Below are 21,592 nucleotides of genomic sequence, written 5' to 3'. Positions count from 1 at the left end.
AGAGTGTGGGACTGTGGAATATATCAGGTGCTTTGAACCACAGGAGCTTGGATGTCACAGAGCTTGTTTAGAATGTCGGCCATTTAAAATATACCTGTAATACAGCATCTCGTATAACGCAAATAAGAAAAACATGTGATTTATTTTCCAGTGACAACAACTTTAAAGGCACCGTAAAGGAGGGGAGATGACAGACAATGGTGCCTGGAAAACACCTGTGATGGGGAGGGAAAGATGAGATTAATTATGAAATTTGTAAAGCTTACGCTGTGCTGCATTGCACTCCAGACAATCCTCTGATGTGCAGCAGAGAAAGAGAAGAGAGTTGATTAGACACAGCAAAGCACAGGAGGAACGTGAACATGCAAGAACACAAGTTACAGAGCATAAGCATAGGATCCAAGACTCTAACGTCAGATAAAAATTTTTTTTTATAGAGGACACGGTTAGGACAATTATAATTGCTAGTCACAATGAAATTAACATTGTACAATTCCATGAATGTGTATGAAATGTCTCTGTTCTAATTAATATAGTTCAATGACTATGAGTACAGTTTCTGGAGGGAAGAGGCTGATATATGTCTGTGTTTACCGTATGTGTTTGCAAAGAAGGTAGATTGAGTATGAACTGAAACAACAAAAAAGCCTATCCTTCCTAAGGTTGAATACTATTCACGTGGCAGTAATAGTAAAGGAGAGAACCTTTTGCAAGACATATAAATAGTACTGGATGATCGAGAGACAAAATCAGCCAATTTGTGGAACTTTTAGCTCTGGCTCTCCCACTCTGGATGCTAAGGAGAGAGCAGAGCACTTGCTGTGAGGGATAATCCCTGATGAGAACTGTCCCTCAGCTCAATTGGCCTGCCAGCTCCATGTTAACCTCTGGCCTCGGCAGCACGCATCAAGGTTGTCTGAGATTAAAATCTCGACTGGATCCAACGAAACAGCCCAACGTTAATCTGATGGACCGTGAGGGCTTTTGCGACACGGCACAAACAGATAACTGTGTCCTTCTCGCCTCCCGTCAAGCGTCGAAAAAAATCCCGTCTGTGTTGTTTCTTCATTTGTGAAGTTCAAAAGCTGAGAGGGAAGCGATAGAACCTGGCTCACCTTTCCCTGCCCTCGTGGCGTAAAGCTGATGATTTGTTAACAAACAGGGATCGATAGGGAGCCCTGGATGGAGGACGAGCACAAAGAATTAATTTCCGGCTCCGGGGGCCTACCATGGCAAATCATCAGCTTTAATCAACACTGTCAAGTCAGAAAGACAAATGGTGTTTACACCGAGGCAGAGTCCCGTCTGAGCACAAAGCCCTGTCTGCTTCCACATGTCCCTTAACTGGTGGTCTCAGCGTCTGGGCTGGTGTGTGAGTGTGTGTGCGTGCTGCAGGGTTGTACTAGTCCACCTCTGTGTTTTGGATGCTTTTCATTGTGTCTCTGTGAGTTTGTTTCTGTTTCTCATAATTCTGTGTTGTTGTTGTTCACTAATCTACCTCTGTGTCAATGTGAGTGTGTGTGTAAAGCAAAGATGCTTGTGTGTGTGTGTGTGTGCCTTACCAGTCGGTCCAGGCTGGTACCAGCTGCAGTGGTCGGCCTCTCTTCTGGACTGTAGGGCCTGAAGCGGGCGTTGAACACATCCGAAACGCCCCGGGTAGACCTGCCCATTCCTGAGGGTTTGGGCTGGCCACAGCCTTGGAAAACCTGCAATTACACAGAGATGGGTATCCAACTGTCGGACTGCAAGACCAGCTAGAATTACGTGGAATGTGGAAAAGAGGAAAAGGGCTGCTGTTTAGTTAAGGCTGTGTGGATGATTCACCCCCCACAGCAGCAACATGACAGAGCTCAGTGGCACATTGATCTGACCATGGATAGGTTCTTGAACTGGGGCATGACCAAGCTTATAAAAAGATCATGGAGTTAGGTTTATATAGGATAATGAGAAACGCACCACCATATACATGCTTTCAAGATAAACAAAACAGCATGTTTACTGTAGAAAGCCAACCAAGCATTTAGCCTTGAACCATCTTAGGCATCCAGTATTGTGTAGGCCAAAGAATCTCCTTACAACCACTTACTTTTTTCAAGCTGTGACTACAATTTTGTGGGCAATGGGAAGTGCAGTAAAACACAGGAACACATTAACTACTGTTAGTTGAACTAAGATTATCTGACCAAAGGAGAAAACATGCAATTCAAATACAAAGACCTAAAAATGGACATATAATTACAACGTGTTGCAAAACGCACAAACCTAAAGACCTCGGCTCGTTGGATAAAGCTCCAAGTTTACGCATGCTTTCACCTGGTGTCTTACTGAGAATATGAATCATATTCTCTCAGTGAGTCTTTTACTTTGAAAAGTTTTTTAAATAATCGCCTGGAGTTTAGACACTGTGTGGACTCTTAGGAATACACTCGCTTGACATACCCTGTAGGAGACCTGGGCACTGTTGTCCTGCATATTCATGATGGCCTCTGAAATCTTGACATCAATAGGGTCCATGACAGATTCAATGTTGAAAGGTCCCTCCAGTCTCTGTGCCACCAGCAACATGGCATCTGTCACAATAGCATTAGAGAGCGAGGGATGGAGAGGGAAGGAAGAGGAGAGAGAAAGGTAGTCAGAGAGTAGGAGAGCGAGAGAGAGACAGGTAGAGAGGGGAGGGAGATTTAGTCGGGGAACTTCACATTCAAAGGAAGAGCATCAGTCTTAAACATTTATAAATGTGAATGTAACGTTGCACCTGGCTTTCACAATGTAGACTGGCAGTAAGGAAATACTGAACACATTATTACTTGATGATTAACCTTGATCAAGACACATGCAATTCAAACAACACTTACAATGAAAGTTTATTATGCGTGATTTATTCTAACTAATTATACATTTCAATGCCAATACAATTTGACAAACATATGTAGCTTTTGCCTATGCAGTAACTTGATATACATATAATCATGGTACCCTATAATCATGTAACATTAATTCTTCTGAGAGTAAATTACATTTTTATGTATATCAGCTCAGTAGAGTCAATATAATTTAGTTATATGGACCAAAATGAATAGGAATGATGAGTCATTGATTTAATTCTGAATTTCTAAGAGCCAAGCACTTTGAGGTCTTCTGCTGCCGTTACCGATGCGATGGCGCGAGGTCACTGCCTAATCAGTTCTTAATGTGAACTGAAACCATATGTCCTCGTCGGCACACAGGAAAGAAACAGTGCATATCATTAGAACAACACTGCATTTTCATATGCCAATCAAACTACTGTTCAGTCATCAACAAACAATCCGTCGCACCATCTCGATAGAGAAAAATATCCGTGACAGCAAGTTAAAAAGAACAATTCTCTGTGAGCCTTATAAATCGAAGCTGTCAGTATCTCTCCTGCGCTGCACAGAAGGGACCACGCACATGTTCGCTGTCTTACATCCCTTAGTCTACCAGATTGACCAGATTTGCCCTTTCCAAGATTCAAGGGTTAATTGTTATTGTCCTTAACCTGAGCAGTCTGCTCTATCCCAAGGGGAATATTCCTGTTAATGTGTGACAGTCTGTGTCACGGCAGTTTGGAGGATGAGCGGTGCCCCACAGGGACAGCTGGTGTACTGTCCTAACCATCCATAGGAGAACACAGCGAGGCCTGTAGGCTGGCTGTCAGGGAGGCAGAGTGTCTCTGCCCTGCGCCGCCCAGATTCCATCCATCCCTGAGACCTCCCAGGACCAGACCTAACCCTCAGGCTGCTCTAATGACTCTGTCATTACCGCCCTGCTCAATGAAGTCATCACTCCATTTGGGGACATTGGCCACTCATAAATTCATATTTATTTTTAACATTGCTTGCAAATACCAAGCATATTCCACTGACTCAAACGCTATTCTGTCCTCAGAAAGAGCTGCCTTACTGCCAATAACCTTCACATGACTTTAACAATGATAATAGTGTAGTGTTTGTTGCTTGTCAGTGATTTTGATGGTAAAAATTGCATCCGCAGATGATTAAAGAAGAATTTTCCGTCGTCAAACGATTTCCATAAACATAGGGGAAAAACCTTGCTTGCTTTTAAGGCAAAAAAATCAAAAACACAAAAGGACTTAGGGATGGATTTTTTTTCTAAGGATGGCTTTAAAAATATATATCTAACAGCTTCATAAAACTCAGTCACGGTGCAACTTTTTCCATAATATGAAAGTGTGTACAAGCCTGACCACCGTCTTTGGAGACCTGAGATCACTAATGGTTGGGAGGAAGAGCCAGCAAGTGCTAGCTCTACTCGGGTGCCATTTCCTTTCCAATTATGTCTGCGGCTCGGCCTTTGAAGAGTGCCTCATGTTTGTTTACGCTGGGGCAGGGAGATAGCTTGCGATGCTCGGGTAGATATCCCTGTGCCGGGTGATGGTGTTTTGGAGTCCAGCAAAGAGAGTACTGGGTTTCTCCTGGTACTGTCTCTCAAGGCCACGCCACTAGCTTTTGTTGCTAGGAGATTATTCAAGTACATTGGATCAACAAACTATACAGAACATATGTCTTTTATGTCATACAATAGAACCTCGCCGTCACATAACTCATCGTCTATGGGAGTCAGATGGCTGAGCGGTGAGGGAGTCGGGCTATTAATCAGAAGGTTGCAGGATCGATTCCCCACCGTTCCAAATGACGTTGTGTCCTTGGGCAAGGCACTTCACCCTACTTGCTTCGGGGGAATGTCCCCCGTACTTACTGTAAGTCGCTCTGGATAAGAGCGTCTGCTAAATGACTAAATGTAAATGTCTATAATGCAAACATATGTAGCTACAGTGTGTTGCTGCTCTTAGCTTTTATTCTATGAGAAAAGTCTGAATCTACTGTAACAATGCCACTGGATGATAATGAGACCTTACTGAAATACCTGAATTGGCTTCAGGTATAGTCTATGATGAGACAAAAAGAAGTATGACTCCCTGAGATCCAGACATGAACAATACTGTTGTATGCAAATGCTGTTGATTCTGAAGATACAAGCCCACTGCACACAGCAGCTTGACTCACATCAAATGGTGAGTGAATGGAGTTGCCGTTAGCATCCAAAAAGATGGCAATCTTCTTTGCTAGCTGTGTTGGGTTAAGATATGTTTATCTGATGGGATCCTGAAACACAAGGAGCAACGGATACAGTACCTCATCCCACACAAATCCCCGAGAGACTGAGAGAGAGTGAGAGAGAGTAAGGGGATGAGACAAAGAGCTAGCGATGGAAAGTGAGAGTGAGAGCGAATGAAAGAGAGGGTGGTAGGGCGGGAGAGAGTGAGAGACAGGAAGAGAGAGGGAAAGCGCAAAAGAAAGAGAGAGATAGAGAGACAGAGAGAGAGAGAGAGAGAGAGAGAGAGAGAGAGAGAGAGAGTGGGAATAGGAGGGACAGGAGATGGCAATGTTGATTGGGTCAAGTCGGACCAGGGCAGCACACCTCTGTCTCGAAGGAGAGGAAGGGACGTGGCAGACTCTACCTACATGGAGAATTAATGACTCTCATTTATGAAGGGAGCATGGAGCCTGGTCCACAGAGCCTGCACTGCTCCAATGAGCCAAACCACTCCCTGCACCACTTTTTGTAGTGTGGAGATAGGACACCAGCCAACAAAAAGGAAATCTGGTTATCATCGCCACACAGCTATGCAAATTGACTCATCTTGTCCTATTTTAAGATGCACGATGGGAAGGCGACAACAGTTTGAATATGTTTTTATTAGTCCTGGTTACATATAGAAAAATACTAAACTAAAATCAGCGCAGTTGAGAATAAAAATATGATGGTTTGTTGAGTTCAAAATACAGCAATCGATCGGACAATATATGCATGCACAAGTGAATGCATTGTACAAGTGCTTATTTAAGCATTTAAAATATCACTAGCGTGACAGTAATACAAAACTGTAGAACACAAATTAGCGAATAATTTTTCTTGCCCTTGAGGTCTGGTATTTCAGTTGATCACTGAAACATACAGTACTACAAGGCCAGGAAAATAAAAACACTTGTGTCTTTCTGCAGTCAATCTATGTTCTGCCTACTTATCAAGATTGCAGCCCACCAAAACAGAGGCAGTATCAGCTAGCAATGCTACTGTAGACAAGGACAAATAAGGGAGTGAAAAGGCCTATCTATGACTCTTAGCCTGTGTAGGATCTCCTGGATGAAAAATGGCTCTTGTGTAATTTGGATTCTGTAAAGCATAGCTCATCTGCGGTTCACTCAGCCAGCTAATGGTGCTGTATGACACAGTGAAAAAAAATCGGTTTCAAAAGAAAGCATATTGCTCCTTGTTCGAAAGATTTTCCTGATGAAAAAGTCATTGAGAACACTCACACACACAAACATACACACACACACATTCACTCAAATGAAACTGCCCCCTGTTCCTCTGAAATATTCATTGCAATAACACATTTAAGGAGACAGTCCGATAACTAAAAAAAAAAGTATCCTTGACTTGAATTTAAACAAAATTTAAATTCCCACATGCCAACAGATATTTTTTGTGCCTGCTTTCAATTCATTTATACAGTATATTCTAAATGACCTTACCAGAAAGTGTCAGATCTCTGATACAGTACCAACCTCTTGAGACTTGTTAAGAGAAATCAAACAGAAAGCTATCGGACACCACGTCCAAAACATAGATCACAAAGTCCATGCTCTGAATATACAGACAGTGCTCAACCTTCAATGCAACAGACAACAACAGAAGTGGTTTTCCTTGAAGGTTTACAGCTAATCTGAGTTGGAGACACTGCTCTGTGAGCCGCTCCTCACTCGTACTCTGAACCCTGATGCTAATGCCACAGGTAGCTCAGCCAAGAGGAACTGCCTAGCCGGGGAACCAGTCGAGGTCTGACACAGGTGTCCTTTAATCTAGGAGAGCACTGGGGGCCTCTTTTAAAACATAGCCCATGAATATTTAACCTAAAGATAAAAACGATGTGCATGAAACACATCCTACCCAGCAGGAAGACTAAAATAATGCCCCTTGTGAATAGCAGTAATCTCATGGTTCTCTTGGGGGAGTGGAGACAGACTTCTACAGGGCTCACAGGTTGGTGTGGATGGAAACTAACAGAAGGGAAACATCGCTGTGGAAAGAAGTTCTGTTGTGGAACAGAGTTGTATCTCCTTGAATACTTAGGCATGTTTGTCTAGAACAACAATCCCTAAAAACAAGTACAGGACTTACTTGGATATATCTAAAAGTATATCTAAAAGCTGTCAACAAAGCCTCTTCTTTTGCCATTAAGACCATTTTTTTCAACCACAGACTTTTGACAATACAGAATACCCCTAAAATATTGTTCCAGGTTGCATCCCAAGTGGTAGTAAAATGGACTAAAACGTTTTTTTTAACAGTTATTTACGTTTTTGTACAAAATATACATGCAGTCGACATACTTACCCTTAAGAGTTAAAATGGAAACAAAACAAATACTGTTTGGTTGCATTAGTGTGAGACAGTTTGCTCCCTCTATATCCTAATCAGTGTGCTTGTAAATAGTCTGTCACTGTAGCACATACTGGGCATGTCTTTCTAGAGAGGAAACCTTATGCTCTCCAGGGCAACACTGATTGTATGATGCCTTAGTGCTAATGAAACTCAGCAGCAGAATTCAATAATGAGCCATTCACCAGCAGATCCCCTTACTAATGGGGTTGGGAATGTCACAGGGCTCCAGTTTTTTACACAACATCTGTCCACAGGCCTCTAATGCATGCTGACAGGGGGGTTCAACAATGCTATCCACAAATATGTTGAGGAAATCCTTCCTTCCAGTCAACATACATTTTCTCCTCAAAAAGCCACATGTTCTAGAGGGCACTATCGCCACAAAACCCAATCGTGATCTGGACACGGTTTCGCCAGTTGAACTGCACTGAGAATGCCACAAGAATGGATGGAACTGCTGTTAAGAAGATAACAGCTGCAGAAGCACTCATCTGTCTTTTCTCAGGAAATCCTTTATGTATTTTAAGATGAGAAATAAAGTCAAATCAAACTAAAAGGTTGGGTCTGGGAAGTGGTTATGCTTAGCTTCGAGTCTACACCAGGGTCATGTTCTAAGGACAGATTGCTTTGGGGCACTTCACTAGAGTTGTTCGTAGTGTTAGTAATATGTTACTTGAAGCTGGCGAGATAAGGTAAGGTAAATCTTTGACTTTCTGAACATATCGTCCTTCAGAAATGCATTCTTAATGTGTTCGGGATTGTGTTCTAGTAATTCAGGGCTCATTAAATAAAACCATTTCTCCTAACAGCCTGGACCATCCAACCCTCTCCTTTCCTCCCACTTGGGACATTAACACCAATCCTCTGAGTTCTATCAAGTGTGGTCACATATCACAAAGGATATAAGATTACTTATTTGTATTTGCTTAACCCTGTGTCCATGTGTGGTGAAACAAGCCACATAGATTAGTCAGAGCAAACAGCCATTATAAATCCATTTAGCCAAGGTTCCTGAGGTGGGGCAAAATAGCTATGAGGGAGGACCTTGCTAAATCACCCCTGTTTAAAGGCTTGCACACCCAGGATGGAAATTCCGACCTCAGTGACTCAAGAGATGGAAGAAAAGCAAACACACTAATGGAGAAAAATTTTCCAGGACAGATAGTCTGGTGCTCTGCACTAATTTCCTTGCTACATTGCATCACAGTGGGACCTTATACAATTCCAGGACAATGATGTCCTGTCAGATGAGGCTTATAAAATGCTATACATTATTAGTTAATTCCTCTAAAGTTCTGCATTGCCCCCCATATGCACACACACACATGCACACTCTAAACAAAAACTGTCTCCTGGGCTGACGTTCGTACTATTGACACCCATCCAGCAGCAGAACCTGGACCCTCAGCTAACCTGAAACACTCGTTACTACAAAGCAGGAACATCATGAAAGCCCTTTGAAATTCATATATGCTGTAAACACCTATAAAATACGTTGAGCAATTTGTCATTTGAGTATCTTAAAAGCCATACCAATCCTTTAGTCAAAAATAGAACTGTCATGAAAAAGTTAAGTCATGACAGAAATTAAGCCCACAGACAGCCATCATTTCCAGTTATCTTCCATTTTGTGGAACGGAGGTGTAACTGTATCAGGTGCTTCTGTGTCGCACTCTGACAAACCCACCTCTGATCAGAACTGACTCAAGGCTATATTTCTCAGACGGAGATCTCTTTCAAAGCCACCATATTTACAGTTCTCATGCACACCAGTAAGTCATGTATGTGAATGGTCCCGTTTTTTCCAAGAGACAGAGACAGATGTAGCGGAATATAAATCCTTGTGTGGAAGTCCCTCTTGGTTGGTTCCATTAGCTAGTGTGGTGTTGAAGTGTAAATTGCAATTCATTACCTCCATGTTTGGACGAATGCAAAGACACCAAATTAATGAACAACTAGATCACTTTTTCACTCCCTACAGAGCCTTTGCATAGGAGATATTTTGGTCCGGTTGTGAGGTCTAACTTTTAGCCATGCGCAAGCCCCTGGTGGAGTGTAGTTTTTTTCTGCCAATATTTTATTCATGAGGAAATCTTCACAAAGGACAGGAAATGTTGTTGGCTTGAATTTTCAAGAAATGTGGGGTTGTGGTTGACTTCAGTTACTCAGTGAAACAAATCATGCAATTAAAGAGGAATGAGCAGATAGAATCGATGCAGATCACTTCCAGTTTGGTGGCGTGTCTCCCCAGACAGGAAAAGACAACTCTGGACAGCTGCAAAGCAAAAGTAGGGTATATGGAGCTGTCAGGTGGCCTAGTGGAACACATTTAGATTGTGCTAAAGTATTAGCACATTCGAAAAAGGAAAATGGGTTTCTATCATTGCTGTCAACCCCTACCTGTCAACACAAAAAATGATAATGACATGTTGGGGGGTAAACTAGAGACGGCCGTATTCATCACCACAGCATGTAACTGATGTCCAGACCCCATACCCTGATCGAGACATCAGTTCTGCCTCTGACAGCCCAATACACAACGTACTAAAAAACTGTCCTGAATAAGATACTTAAAAACATCAATCAACTGAAAAGATGTTCCTCCATCAAAAGCATGTCAAGATGCCTCAAGAGGTGTAAAGAACATTCCAACAACTGCAGAATAAATACAAAAAAGATTATACAAATAAATAAATACACATTTATGCAAAGCACACAGCGCTGTTAAACCCGGGAGAATGTGCCCAATAAAGCATGCTGATGTGCAATTGCTCAAGTGTGCATGACATCTGTTCATCAGTTACTCAATGCTTCAACTGGTTCTTCTCTTCAAAAACATCTGGCCACCAATCTAATCCATCTACACCAGACCAACTAGGCCACACTTACTGTATACGTCATACAAAACACACTCCAAACAATGCCTTTATTTTTCAATTTCAATTAACATGTTATTATATTTCAGGGAGGAATATGAAATGTATCACCTGCCATCTGCTTCCATAATAGTCTTGGAGTGATTCAGTGGGCACAAATGGATTAAAAACTGGCAACTCAGTGAACCCAATATAATCCATGTTTATACTCCCTCTAATTAAACAAATATCTCTGGAGGAAGAGAGAGACAAATACCTTGCTGTTCACAGATCCCAATTTGTATCCATACTTACACTGCTCCCTATGCATGTAGTCCTGTACATACTGAACGTCTAAAAATGACTCTCGGGCCAACATTTCTCATGTCCAATTTACTGATAATCTTGGACATGATCAGATGATAGTAATCTCATCTAAATAAATCAGAATCTCTGAGTCGTGAATCAGAGATTGATTTCATGTTGTTGATGACACTGACATTAGCCATCTGAAAACGTGGTTAATATCTACAGGTGGTAAACACTACTCCATCCTTGAGTGCAAGACCTTTCTGTACTCTGAAATAATGATGAGTTATTCAAAAGCCACATTGGGCCTAGGATTCTTTTAGGATCATACAGCATTTCACATTTTTGATCTAAGTAAAATATCTCTCATATTGTATTTGCTAGTACCATTTGTTCTCTGCCTATGGCTAAGAAATGTGCAAACTGGCTGGTCTTGCCACCTGAGAGAGAAATAAAACAAACCAAATGTTCTTTTCAGAAAAACACATGACTGAGAGCTGCTTCCCAGAGGTATATCATTGAGATAGTTGGCATGAAGACTAGTGTGTTGTCTTCAGTGTCCAAAGACATATGCAGAAATACTAAGACTTGAATTGGTTCACATTGGTGCTTAACATGCTGTACTAATAGTCCCATCTTTTAATATGCATCAGCCGAGCCTAATCTGTGTTTTCATAAATAACATAATTAAATCCTTTCAAAGACGAAAAAGAACATGCACACATCCACCAATATAATGTGAGCTTTATTCAGACTACCATTTTCCGTCTTCGGTTATGCGTAAACGGAAGCTCAGAATTGGCACAAAGCTATTCTGAGAGGAGATGGATGTTAGGCAGCAATTCATATTTCTGCAGAATGAATGGAGGCACAGCTGCATTGAATGAACAGCTGTTTTAGCCTTCTTTTGGCAGTGCAACCATAGTCCCCCTGCCCTACACACTCACACAGTGGATAAATGAAGGTCAGATGTAGCCTTATGTGACTTTTTTTTTTGTTTAACTTCTGTCAGAAGTTTAAATGCTAGGAGTGTTCTTCCCTGCTGGATGGAGGGATGCAGTGAGGAGGTGGCGAGGGAAAAAAAATCGTTGCTATCGGGAGCTCAGCTTCCAGCTGTAAAGGATTTCTCACTCCTTGGTTGAATTAGCTTTTCACCTCCATGGTATCTCGTCTTCTCTGGTCAGTGGAGCAGACATATGCTGTTGGCCTCGATACATGCCTCCGGAGTCAAGATGAATATCTTAGCTTAAGCTCTGGTGCCACATCCGTGTCGGTCTCCTAGGCTTTTGTGTTCTCTTTCACTCTGTGCCTTCCAGTCACTGGTTACTTCATTCTGTACACGGCAGCCGAAATAGCTCGGGGGAAATTCAACTTTTACATGAGTGAGTCATATTTTGAAATGGCTGAAAATTCTGTTTTGACGCCGCAATAGTTCCTTATACCACAGACGCTCAATACGTAATCATACAGGCCCCACCTCTGGTGACATTTACATATCGCTGTCTTCTGTGAGGACACTGTAGGGTTGGCTGAGGTTTTCGAGTGTTCTTTAAGTCTATCCTTTCCCAACTAACTACTTAGGAGCGGTGAGCACCACAGGGGTCACCTCACTGGCAGACACACGCTCGCATCTGTAGCGTCTGAGAACCAAATCAATATCTCTTTGTGGTTGGACCTTGAGCTAATTGAAAATCTTTCAGCCCATAATGAAAATAAAATGTCAGACAGCAAAAAGATATAAAAATGACATTTAATCCACACCCTGGGAGCAATTATTCAATTTAGAGTAAGGAGAATTCTGATGACGTGAGAATGAGCGTTTCAAGTGGGTTGACTCTGCAGAAACACCAGAAATGTATAATTCGGGGGGGGGGAAAAACTGAAATCCTACTCAAACAACCGAAGCTTCTGAGAGCAATTCTGTACTCACTGGTTGACTTATCTCTTAAGAATTGCCATATTACAAGGTTCGGTGACTGTCCTGTGGGGTTAGCACAAAACTGAGTATGGCTGAGTGCCTTCCAAGACATATTTCAAAACACAGACAGTACATCCCATGTTCTCTACCTTTTCCCCCTTGAGCAACAAGGGTTCTCATACCATGTGAATATTAATCTAAGGAAAGTCACACAGCTCCACAAACATTTCTCAGTGCTGTATTTAAGATGGGGCCTCTGCTGTTCTGACAGGCTTTAGCTACCCAGAGAGCTATGACCCCTTTTCAACTGCTTGTTTCTGACAGCCAGCATGCCATGTGCCTCTGAAGTGCAGTTTGCTACCACGCTCGCTCGAGCTACAATCCAGCCCTCTTGACATATCTTAAATGAAGGATCTGAAAAAGGCATCCTATTAAATAGATAAATGTCATGTTACATTCATATTTGTAATCTTCCTTTCTCTTTCCATCTGAACAAGCTGCTGTTCCTCACAGGACCCTCTGTTCCCATCAGTGTGTTGCTGCCCCCCTCCTAGTCCCCATTTAACACAGCAGGAGACTAGACTCCCATGAACAAAGCCTTTTCATCCACTATGAAATGTCGACAAAAGGAGGATACCAGCAGAGAAATGCACCCTTTTATCTAAATGCCCAAGTCATGTCAATGGAACATTCAAAACATAAAAAGAGATCTGAAAGTATCTCAAAGAACGCCTTTTTCTTACCACTAAAAACCCCCCATACAAAACGTTGATATTTTGCTCTTTTGCCGTTATGACATGACACGTCCAGATACTAGAACAGTCCGAGACAAACCCAAAGGGACGGGTCTTACCGATGTAGTGGTTCCACTCTGGGTCCAGGTCTGCTTGGTTGGCGAGACACCCCTTCATGACGTTGAGGCAGTAGTTGTTACAGGGCTTGACAGCAGGCATGGCCTGGCAGTAGGGGCAGTACAGCATCTTGGTAAGAGCGCGGATGCAGGCTGGGGTACTGCTCACCTACAGGAAAGAGGACAGGAAGGTCAGAGGGACCCTGTAACCCGCAAGACTGTTCCACCGATCCTGTATTGGCTACAGCAACGTCAGAGCGTCAATCTTGCATTATACTAAACTGTTACACTTTAATGGTGCAGTGCTATGCTATTAAATGTGTCTCTTTGCTATGCAATTATCTGTTCTACAGACCATAATTTAAATAAAACTGATTCAAATCATTTGAATGACACATTTTCACAATTATAGCCATACCTCTTTCAGAACAGATAAGAAAAACCAGCAAAGCTGGATCACACAAACTCAAACAGAGAAAGCAATGGGATGGGTAGTAAAATATTTTTTTCCTGTCTAACAGCACTGCACTGCAATACACAATTCTCCAGGGGTCAAGCTAAGTTTGAGACTGCTAAGGCTAAGACACTTGGGATGCAGAGGGATATGCTGCCTTGCTACACTGTCGTCATATCTACGATACCTCTCCATGGGCTCAGAATGCATGAGGACTAAATGCATTAATATTAACATGGGAGGGTGTAGAAAATGCAGCACAGGTGAACAGCAGTGTGTCAAATGAACAAAACAAATATCAACACAGATGCTCAAAGTCTCACGGGGAACAACGAATGGCGTTATCTCTCTTCTTCACACTGAGAAAGCCAGCTCCACACTTCCTCAACATTGCTGCAAAAGCCCATGCTTGTGGAGCAGCTTCTCCCTGAATTCCAATTTGTACACTGGTAACTGAAAAGCAAGCATTTCTTTTCGGGTGCTTGTGTTTTGTGTGTGCCTTCTTAACTGTGTGTGTGATCTATGAAGGTCCATTGACTAATAGTTACAAACAGAGTTCAGTTTTTTGGCATTTGTACATCCAATGTATGTATCTATCCAGTTTCTTTTAAATGCATTGCAAATCAAAAAAGCATATTGTACTTTGGTTCAACAGGCTGTGAACAAAGAATCTCATGTTCATCCAAACCCAAATCAAGCAGAGATTGGAAATTATGTAAAATGTAAAGAACATATGATGTTGTCCTGCACTAGTGTACAGTTCCACGTACTAGTTTAAAGGAACACAGAATGTTGTCATGTCCTAGTTTAAAGACATACAGAAAGTTGTCATGTACTAGTTTCAAGTTTCTAAAGAACCTAGACACTGCATGAACTTGGTGGGAGCACAAGACTTGTCGCTGTTGGAAGTCTCTGTCTTTGAGTGGTTTCTGAGCAGTCTAAATGTTTGATCTGATTGGACCCCTGCTTCTCAACCCACCAGTGAGCAGCCACTGAGGAGTAGACGAGGCAGCATCTGCCTTCATATAGCAGGATCAAACATACACACATACACACACACACACACACCCGTGACAAGACAGTTTTCAGACATCTAATGGTAGCACGTCTGCTCGGCTTATTACCCAGCCCTGACACTGATCACTCAGACAATGTCATTGTGGCATCCCTACAAACTCTCAAGTGGAGTGCAGGTTGACGAGTTGGAGTTAACAAGGGTGAACCTTCTTTCAACTGTTTCCATGGAAGTTCTTGGTGGTTGTCGTAGGAAGTATCTATGAAATGTCTAATTTCTTTGTTCTGCGGTTGCAAAGCAACAGATAAAACACACAGGTTGGTAAAAAAAACAAAAAACACAATGGAGTCTGACATCAAAGGGAAAGATCATCCTGAGGTAATCTAAAAGCAAGTTCAACTTCATTTCGTCACCTTTTTCGAACAGTCGAGCTCTGAATAGAAAGTCAATGTTCTTGTCAGAACGACAATAACCATAATCTCTAAGCTTGTTTCTGTACAGAAAAACTGTCAATCAATGACATCTGAAAAAAGCAGCTCATTCTCAATGAAAGGCTCTACTCTGCAGTCCTAAACCCTGGTCTGGAGTATGGATTCAGTGCCTTACAGTCTCACTTAAGCTGGGTTCATCCAAATGACAGTGGATAAGCACGTCAAAGCAGCTCCTATTATTAGAATTAAAAGTCATATCATCACTTCACACGACACTGAAACACAAACAGTGGAGATGTATTTGGAAGAATCGGAGTGTAGTCTTTGATACCGTCTGAATTTTGTCTGGGAGGAGACATTCAGACAAGTCTTTAGTTCCTGTGTGCCCTTTCTGTTGTCTCTCATGAGCTGTGAAGCGGTGTGATGTACAACACTGGCTACTGTAATTCAATAAACGCCCCGCCAGTGATAGACGTGGATGTCACATCTCACATCAGCCGCGCCACAGACGCCTCCTCTGGGGTGTCTCGTTCCATTAAGCCTAAACCCAATCCAGGCTCGTGAGCTCAGACCCCGCAGATCAGGAGGACACGGCCCCCGCCACATGACCCGGGTCTCAGGTCCCTGGGAAATGCCAAAGGTGAAGCAGGGACATTCTGGCAGCCTGGATGTGTGTCCCTAGGGCGGATAATAACCACTCATTCTCAGGGCGGGCTCATAAACATGGTCTCATCAGTGGTGGAAATAGTGAGGCACTCTCTGTGTAGCTCGCTATGGGGGGGGGGGGGGGGGGGGGGGGTTCATGTCGAGATGCTTGAAAGTTCAGGGATCAGGTCTCTTGATTATACAGCATAACTCCAATAGATTACAGTGAATGTGACACTATGCGATGCTGATTCCTCCTACCTTTTGAAACTATTGAGATCCATCGTGAAGTCAAAAGAGAAGTAGTTAACCATGTAAGACAAAATGAAACTAAACATTTTCAGTTAGAACTATATGCAGACACATACGCAGACTCATTTAGGCAAAGACACGTAGACATAGTCACACACGTACACATACACACACATTAACAGAGACAATGAGTCATGAAGCGGTGAAATGGGCATCTATTAGACAGGAGTCTCCCAGGGTGGAACGTGGGACTAAAACCTGCATTAACGTCGTTATGAACTGTAAATGAGTCATCCAGAAAGCAGCCCCCACCTTGTTGTTGAGTGAGGCTAATTCCAAGCCTAAGACTCTTGCTTTTCCTTTTAATCTTATTTTGCACACGATTGAAACTACACACACTCCCAGGGCAATATGATATACTGCAGCGGCAGCAGTACGATTACATCACATCAAACAGAATACTCAGGCCTGAGCATGATTAATGGCTCCTATATGGAGTTAACAAATATTGGGAGATAGAGATACAAACATTTGCGGCACACATTTTCTCCTTTTTCACTCTATAGCTTAAGGCAAGCAAGTCTCCCAGTACCTTCAGTCTGCCAGTCTCTCTCCCAAACAATGCAGGATCTCTGCAGTGTTATTACTCAGACCCCTGAAGACCAAACAACCGTCTAGTATACCAACTGTTCTAGAACAGTATAGAGGGTAAAACATGATGCTGAGCCATGAAATACCATAAGAAATCCTCACCCATGCTGAAAAACTGAAATATGACAAGCTTGCTCAAAATGATGTTGGATGTTACTCAACTCAGGCTTCATTTTACTCATCACAATTTGTATCATAAAATACTTAGATTAGTCATCTATCTGCTTCATGTGATGGAACTGTGCTAAATAAAAACATGATATTGCCATGTCTGCTACATCCCAAAATTGGCAGCCATGTACTGTATAGACAGCTTTCTTGGTCAACAGAGATTCTGGTTATTACCTTGGAAACTCGGTTGGCTACCTCTCGTCCAACAGAGAGGCCCTGGACGAATGTTCGTGCCGCAATAAAGGCCCTGGTAACCTGAGCCTTGAGTTTCCTGGGCACGTCTCCAAACGGTTTGAGCTGGTCCGTGTACTTACTGATACACTCCAGATAGTCCTCTGTGATAATGTACTGGGAATTGAGCAGGGTGAACATACGCTCCAGCAGACGAGACCAAAAGTCGTTGAGCATTTCCTCCAAGTTAACGTTTCCTCCTGTGTAATAGCGTTTTAGCTCAGCAAACAGGTTCTGGAATACTTCGGAGTTCTGCATGTAAGGCTTGCCATAGGTCCTCACGAACATCTCATTCAGGGACCTCTCAGTATTCTCCAGCAGCTCCAGGAAGAATTCTAGTTTGGAGGGGAGACAAAAAGAAAGAGGGTATAAATGTCTACAATTCATATCTCAAAGTGTGCACATAGTAACCGGATCATCGAATTTGTTCAGGATTAATAAAGTGAATTGAATCAAAGTGAATTGTGTATGTTCCCATGAGTAAAGTCAAAACATCATGTCATTATGTATAGATCTATCCACACTGATAAAACTAATCAACTCAAACGGAAACACACAGTGGTATTTCTTCATGTAATTATTCGTCATACAGTATAAATCACAGCAAGAACGGATATAGCAAATCAAATAAAAACTGTATATTAACCACTTGGCATTTTTATTCTTGAAAGACAGACACTGTTTTACAAGTGTGACATATCCATATAGTATAACATTACACTCTGCAGCCAAGATTAAACTGTTAGCTCACATATGTTTATCAGGTTAACACCTTGAGGGAGTATGCATCAGTGACATACAGTGTGTTCTTCAAGACTGAGGTATTTATGACTGTAACTCTATATACCATTAACTACTCACATTTCAGATTACCCTGTTTGACATCCAAAGTCAATCAATCAAACTGAATCTAAAGCACTCATTTATACCATGTTTGAGAAAGTTTGAAGATATGTTTTGAGGCGTTACAGTCATAATGCTTCTAATATTGATGATTGTTTATTACTGAAACTGCATTTTAAAGTGATCTCCTTCAATACTAAAACATTAAATTAAAAAGGAAAATGTGTAATATTAGAGATATATAGTATTTGTTAAGAAAACCAACCATAGAATGATAATGATTAAAAAGTGAATTATTTGCTGATTATAAAATTATATATTATTACTCAACTTACAAAAGCACACGCAACTCATGAACACAAAACTTAGTATGATATTGCCCAACTTGATTTAAACCCAATAAAATGTTATCTCTCCAACAGTATTTTTGGAAAACAATATTAGTTTACATAGAAGTTACATAGAAAAACTCTTTCCAAAAAACAGAGACTTTTCAGGCTTCTGGATGAAAGATTGAGGCTATATTCTTTGTAAACACAGCGTAATATTTACAGAATTACCTAAATGGATCAACCGAAACTTCATTAAGGTGATGTCTGCCATATTATGCTATCCATGATGACAGGCTTGACTTTCAAGTAGTCTGATTAAATTTGAATAGGGTTCACACCTTTTTCTGCAAATTAGGAACACTGAGTTCAATAGTTCAAGAATATCAGTATGAAGGTTCCATGACAACCATACTAAACTACTTTTATTCAGATTCAGACACATTCTTTCAAAACATAGCATTAAACGATATAGTCCTTACTTGGTCCCTGTATACCACAATGAAAAACAAGAGATACATGGACCGTACACTATTATTCGCATGATTGAAGTTGGTTTGTCTGTCGAGAACCAGATCCTCTACCAGGGTGGTCATGCGGCTCTCAAGATTCTGAACATCTTTCAGGTATGAATTGAGGGGCCTTGTTAAAATGGTAATGTCACTAAGTGATCACTTGTGCTCTGCAATAAGAGAGAAATCCAATTACATTAGGAGCAACACATTAGCAACCTCCACACACTAAAATGGTCCTTGGGAAGTGCAGCTCTGAATAAGACTTGACCGGCATTATCCCATTTCCACGTATGTTAATTACTGTATCAACTGTATATTACTGTATCAACAGTATATTACTGTATCAACTGTATATTACTATATCAACTGTATATTACTGTATCAACAGTATATTACTGTATCAACTGTATATTACTGTATCAACTGCCCTCGAAAAAGATACAACCGAAATGCCATCTATCATCAACACCATTTTATATACTGTTCATTTGCATAGCTTTCCTGAATAAAACCACATGTAAAAGTACAGTACAGTAACTACATTCAGATCTAACTGTATCGTTCTTGACCACTTTGTGAACTGTAACAATTACTGACCCTAGAAACACATTTTTTATGGTTTTCAAATCACTCAAATGATTATTCATATTTAAATTTTTGACTTAAAAGACACAATAAATTTGGCTAGCCTACCTGCATCTCCATCTGTATTTTCCAGATGATTAAAAGGTCAAATATAAGCCTAATTAACAAAGTGAAATATGGTACAATTCTCTCACACATTATGGCATGGAAAGCATCTAATTTAACTAGGTCAAAAGACCTTAATTCAGACTTTTACAGTAGCTAATGTGTTAAGGACCCATCACTAATGAGGTACTTATTAAAATGGTATCATGTTTAGTATGACAGTATGCTTTCTTGATGATAGATGTGATTTCTATCTTTTTATATAGCACGGTGAGCTCCTTTTGTGGCCAACATCTAAATATATTTTGTAGTTTTTTGGTCCATCTTTTGGTCTGTGCATGTGTGTGTGGTGGTGGTAGTTCTATTTTCAGTGGTGGAAAATAATTCTGTATTTCTGTTTTTACCTGAGACTTTAAGGTGGGTGTTGTTGGACTGCAGTTTCTGTGTCTCTTGGGACATAATTCTTTCAAATTGCATTTTCGAACATTTATCCCTTACTACAGGGATGGTGAAAAATACAGATGAAGACAAGCTTGTCATGGTTTCATTGAGTTGACTTGCTATTCCGACTTTTACCAATGCAATGCCATGACACTTGCAGAGAGTTGGATGATGTGCTAAGGTCATTGATAAAATAAAATAAATGCTACAAGATGGCAGTGTTAAGTGAACCAATTATGCACGATCTGCACTTATCACCATGAATTTTCATGATTCCTCGTGCTTAATCAACATGATTTGATTAATGATATGCAAGAGTCTATGGTATCAAGTGATATGCTTTCTGATTAATGACATGTTTGAAACTAATTTCATTATGAATGAAAGAATTGGGAAGTATCTATGTGCAGTCAAATCTTTGCCCTTTTGGATGAGCTGAGCTATTAATTGAATACAATCAACATAATGGAAGCAGAATTAATTTTTAAGTATAGTCTGTATCTTCTGATATGACTCCAAACTCTAATTCAGAACATCTAATTCAGAACAATTACAATGAATAATTAACACTCACATTATGGGTGACCTCATTGCAGTTCAGTGACTAATACATTTAGTTAAAAGACAATTTAACATAATTACAGATAATCCACGAAGAGGATCATATTTTACAGTCGGGTATTACGTCAAAAAAATTCATTTATGAGGAGAACTCACGTAAAGACCTGATACATCTTAATAATTAAGAGGTCTGCCCAAATTAATCCCTGCAAGTGCAGCTAGCAGAGAGTACAATGACCCCTTAAATGTTGGACAAGACTGATGTTAATACCCTTAACTGGCCTAGAGTTCATTACTTTGGGCTGATGAGGCTCAGTGCAGTACTGGGCCCGTTCCTCGCTGAGCGCAGCGTACTGTGTGAGGAGGCTAAACGGAGCCCTTCTCTCTTTGATGAAGTGTGAGCCTCGCTCGCCCTGAGACAGAACCTCTCTCTCCAGCCGAGGCCTGCTGTGGTCTGGTCTCCTGACAAAACACGCAGCAGATCCTCAGATCTCTTCTAAACCAAGCTTTTTCTAAAGCAAATATGTGAAGCCCATGCATAGACACACACACACACACACAAAAAACCCCATTGATGAATCACTGTTTCTCAGTCGAAGGCCCCCCCCCCCGGGTGTGAAGGAAAGTTTTGAAAGACAGTGAGGAGCGGCCCACTGGGCTTCAGTGCACAGCCGTCAGAGGTGGCTGTGTATTGGGATGACAGTGTGCAACTGTGTGACATTGTTAAGGGGCCACAGTGTAAAGTTGGACCCTGCGGCCTGTAGTTAATTACAGCAAGGTCCCCTGAGCGGTGACCAGCAGTAACTCAAACAGGGCTCTCAGCCACCAACAGTCATCCCGAGCAATTGGGATTCAGGAAAACTATGGGAGATATCAAAATGACAGAGTACATCACCAACCAAAGCATAACCCCTGCTTTTGAAGAGACCCTTGACTGCTG

At 41.4% G+C, this 21,592-nt stretch overlaps 1 protein-coding gene across 1 annotated transcript in view; it reads right to left on the bottom strand.

The window, feature by feature from the left end:
- Nucleotides 1-21,592, bottom strand: part of LOC124485246 (glypican-6-like) — a 51,579-nt gene that overhangs the window by 13,716 nt on the left and 16,271 nt on the right. The window contains exons 3-6 of the mRNA XM_047046714.1: nt 17,217-17,608; nt 13,427-13,592; nt 2,440-2,570; nt 1,563-1,706 (exon numbers count right to left, since the gene is read on the bottom strand). Of these exons, the coding sequence (XP_046902670.1) occupies nt 1,563-1,706; nt 2,440-2,570; nt 13,427-13,592; nt 17,217-17,608 (833 nt within the window). The remainder of the gene's footprint in view (nt 1-1,562; nt 1,707-2,439; nt 2,571-13,426; nt 13,593-17,216; nt 17,609-21,592) is intronic.

The sequence above is a fragment of the Hypomesus transpacificus genome, chromosome 23 (assembly GCF_021917145.1).
Source record: "Hypomesus transpacificus isolate Combined female chromosome 23, fHypTra1, whole genome shotgun sequence".
NCBI lineage: Eukaryota > Metazoa > Chordata > Actinopteri > Osmeriformes > Osmeridae > Hypomesus > Hypomesus transpacificus.
Note: the sequence above shows the minus strand (reverse complement) of the source record. Positions and strands in the feature narration are given on the sequence as shown.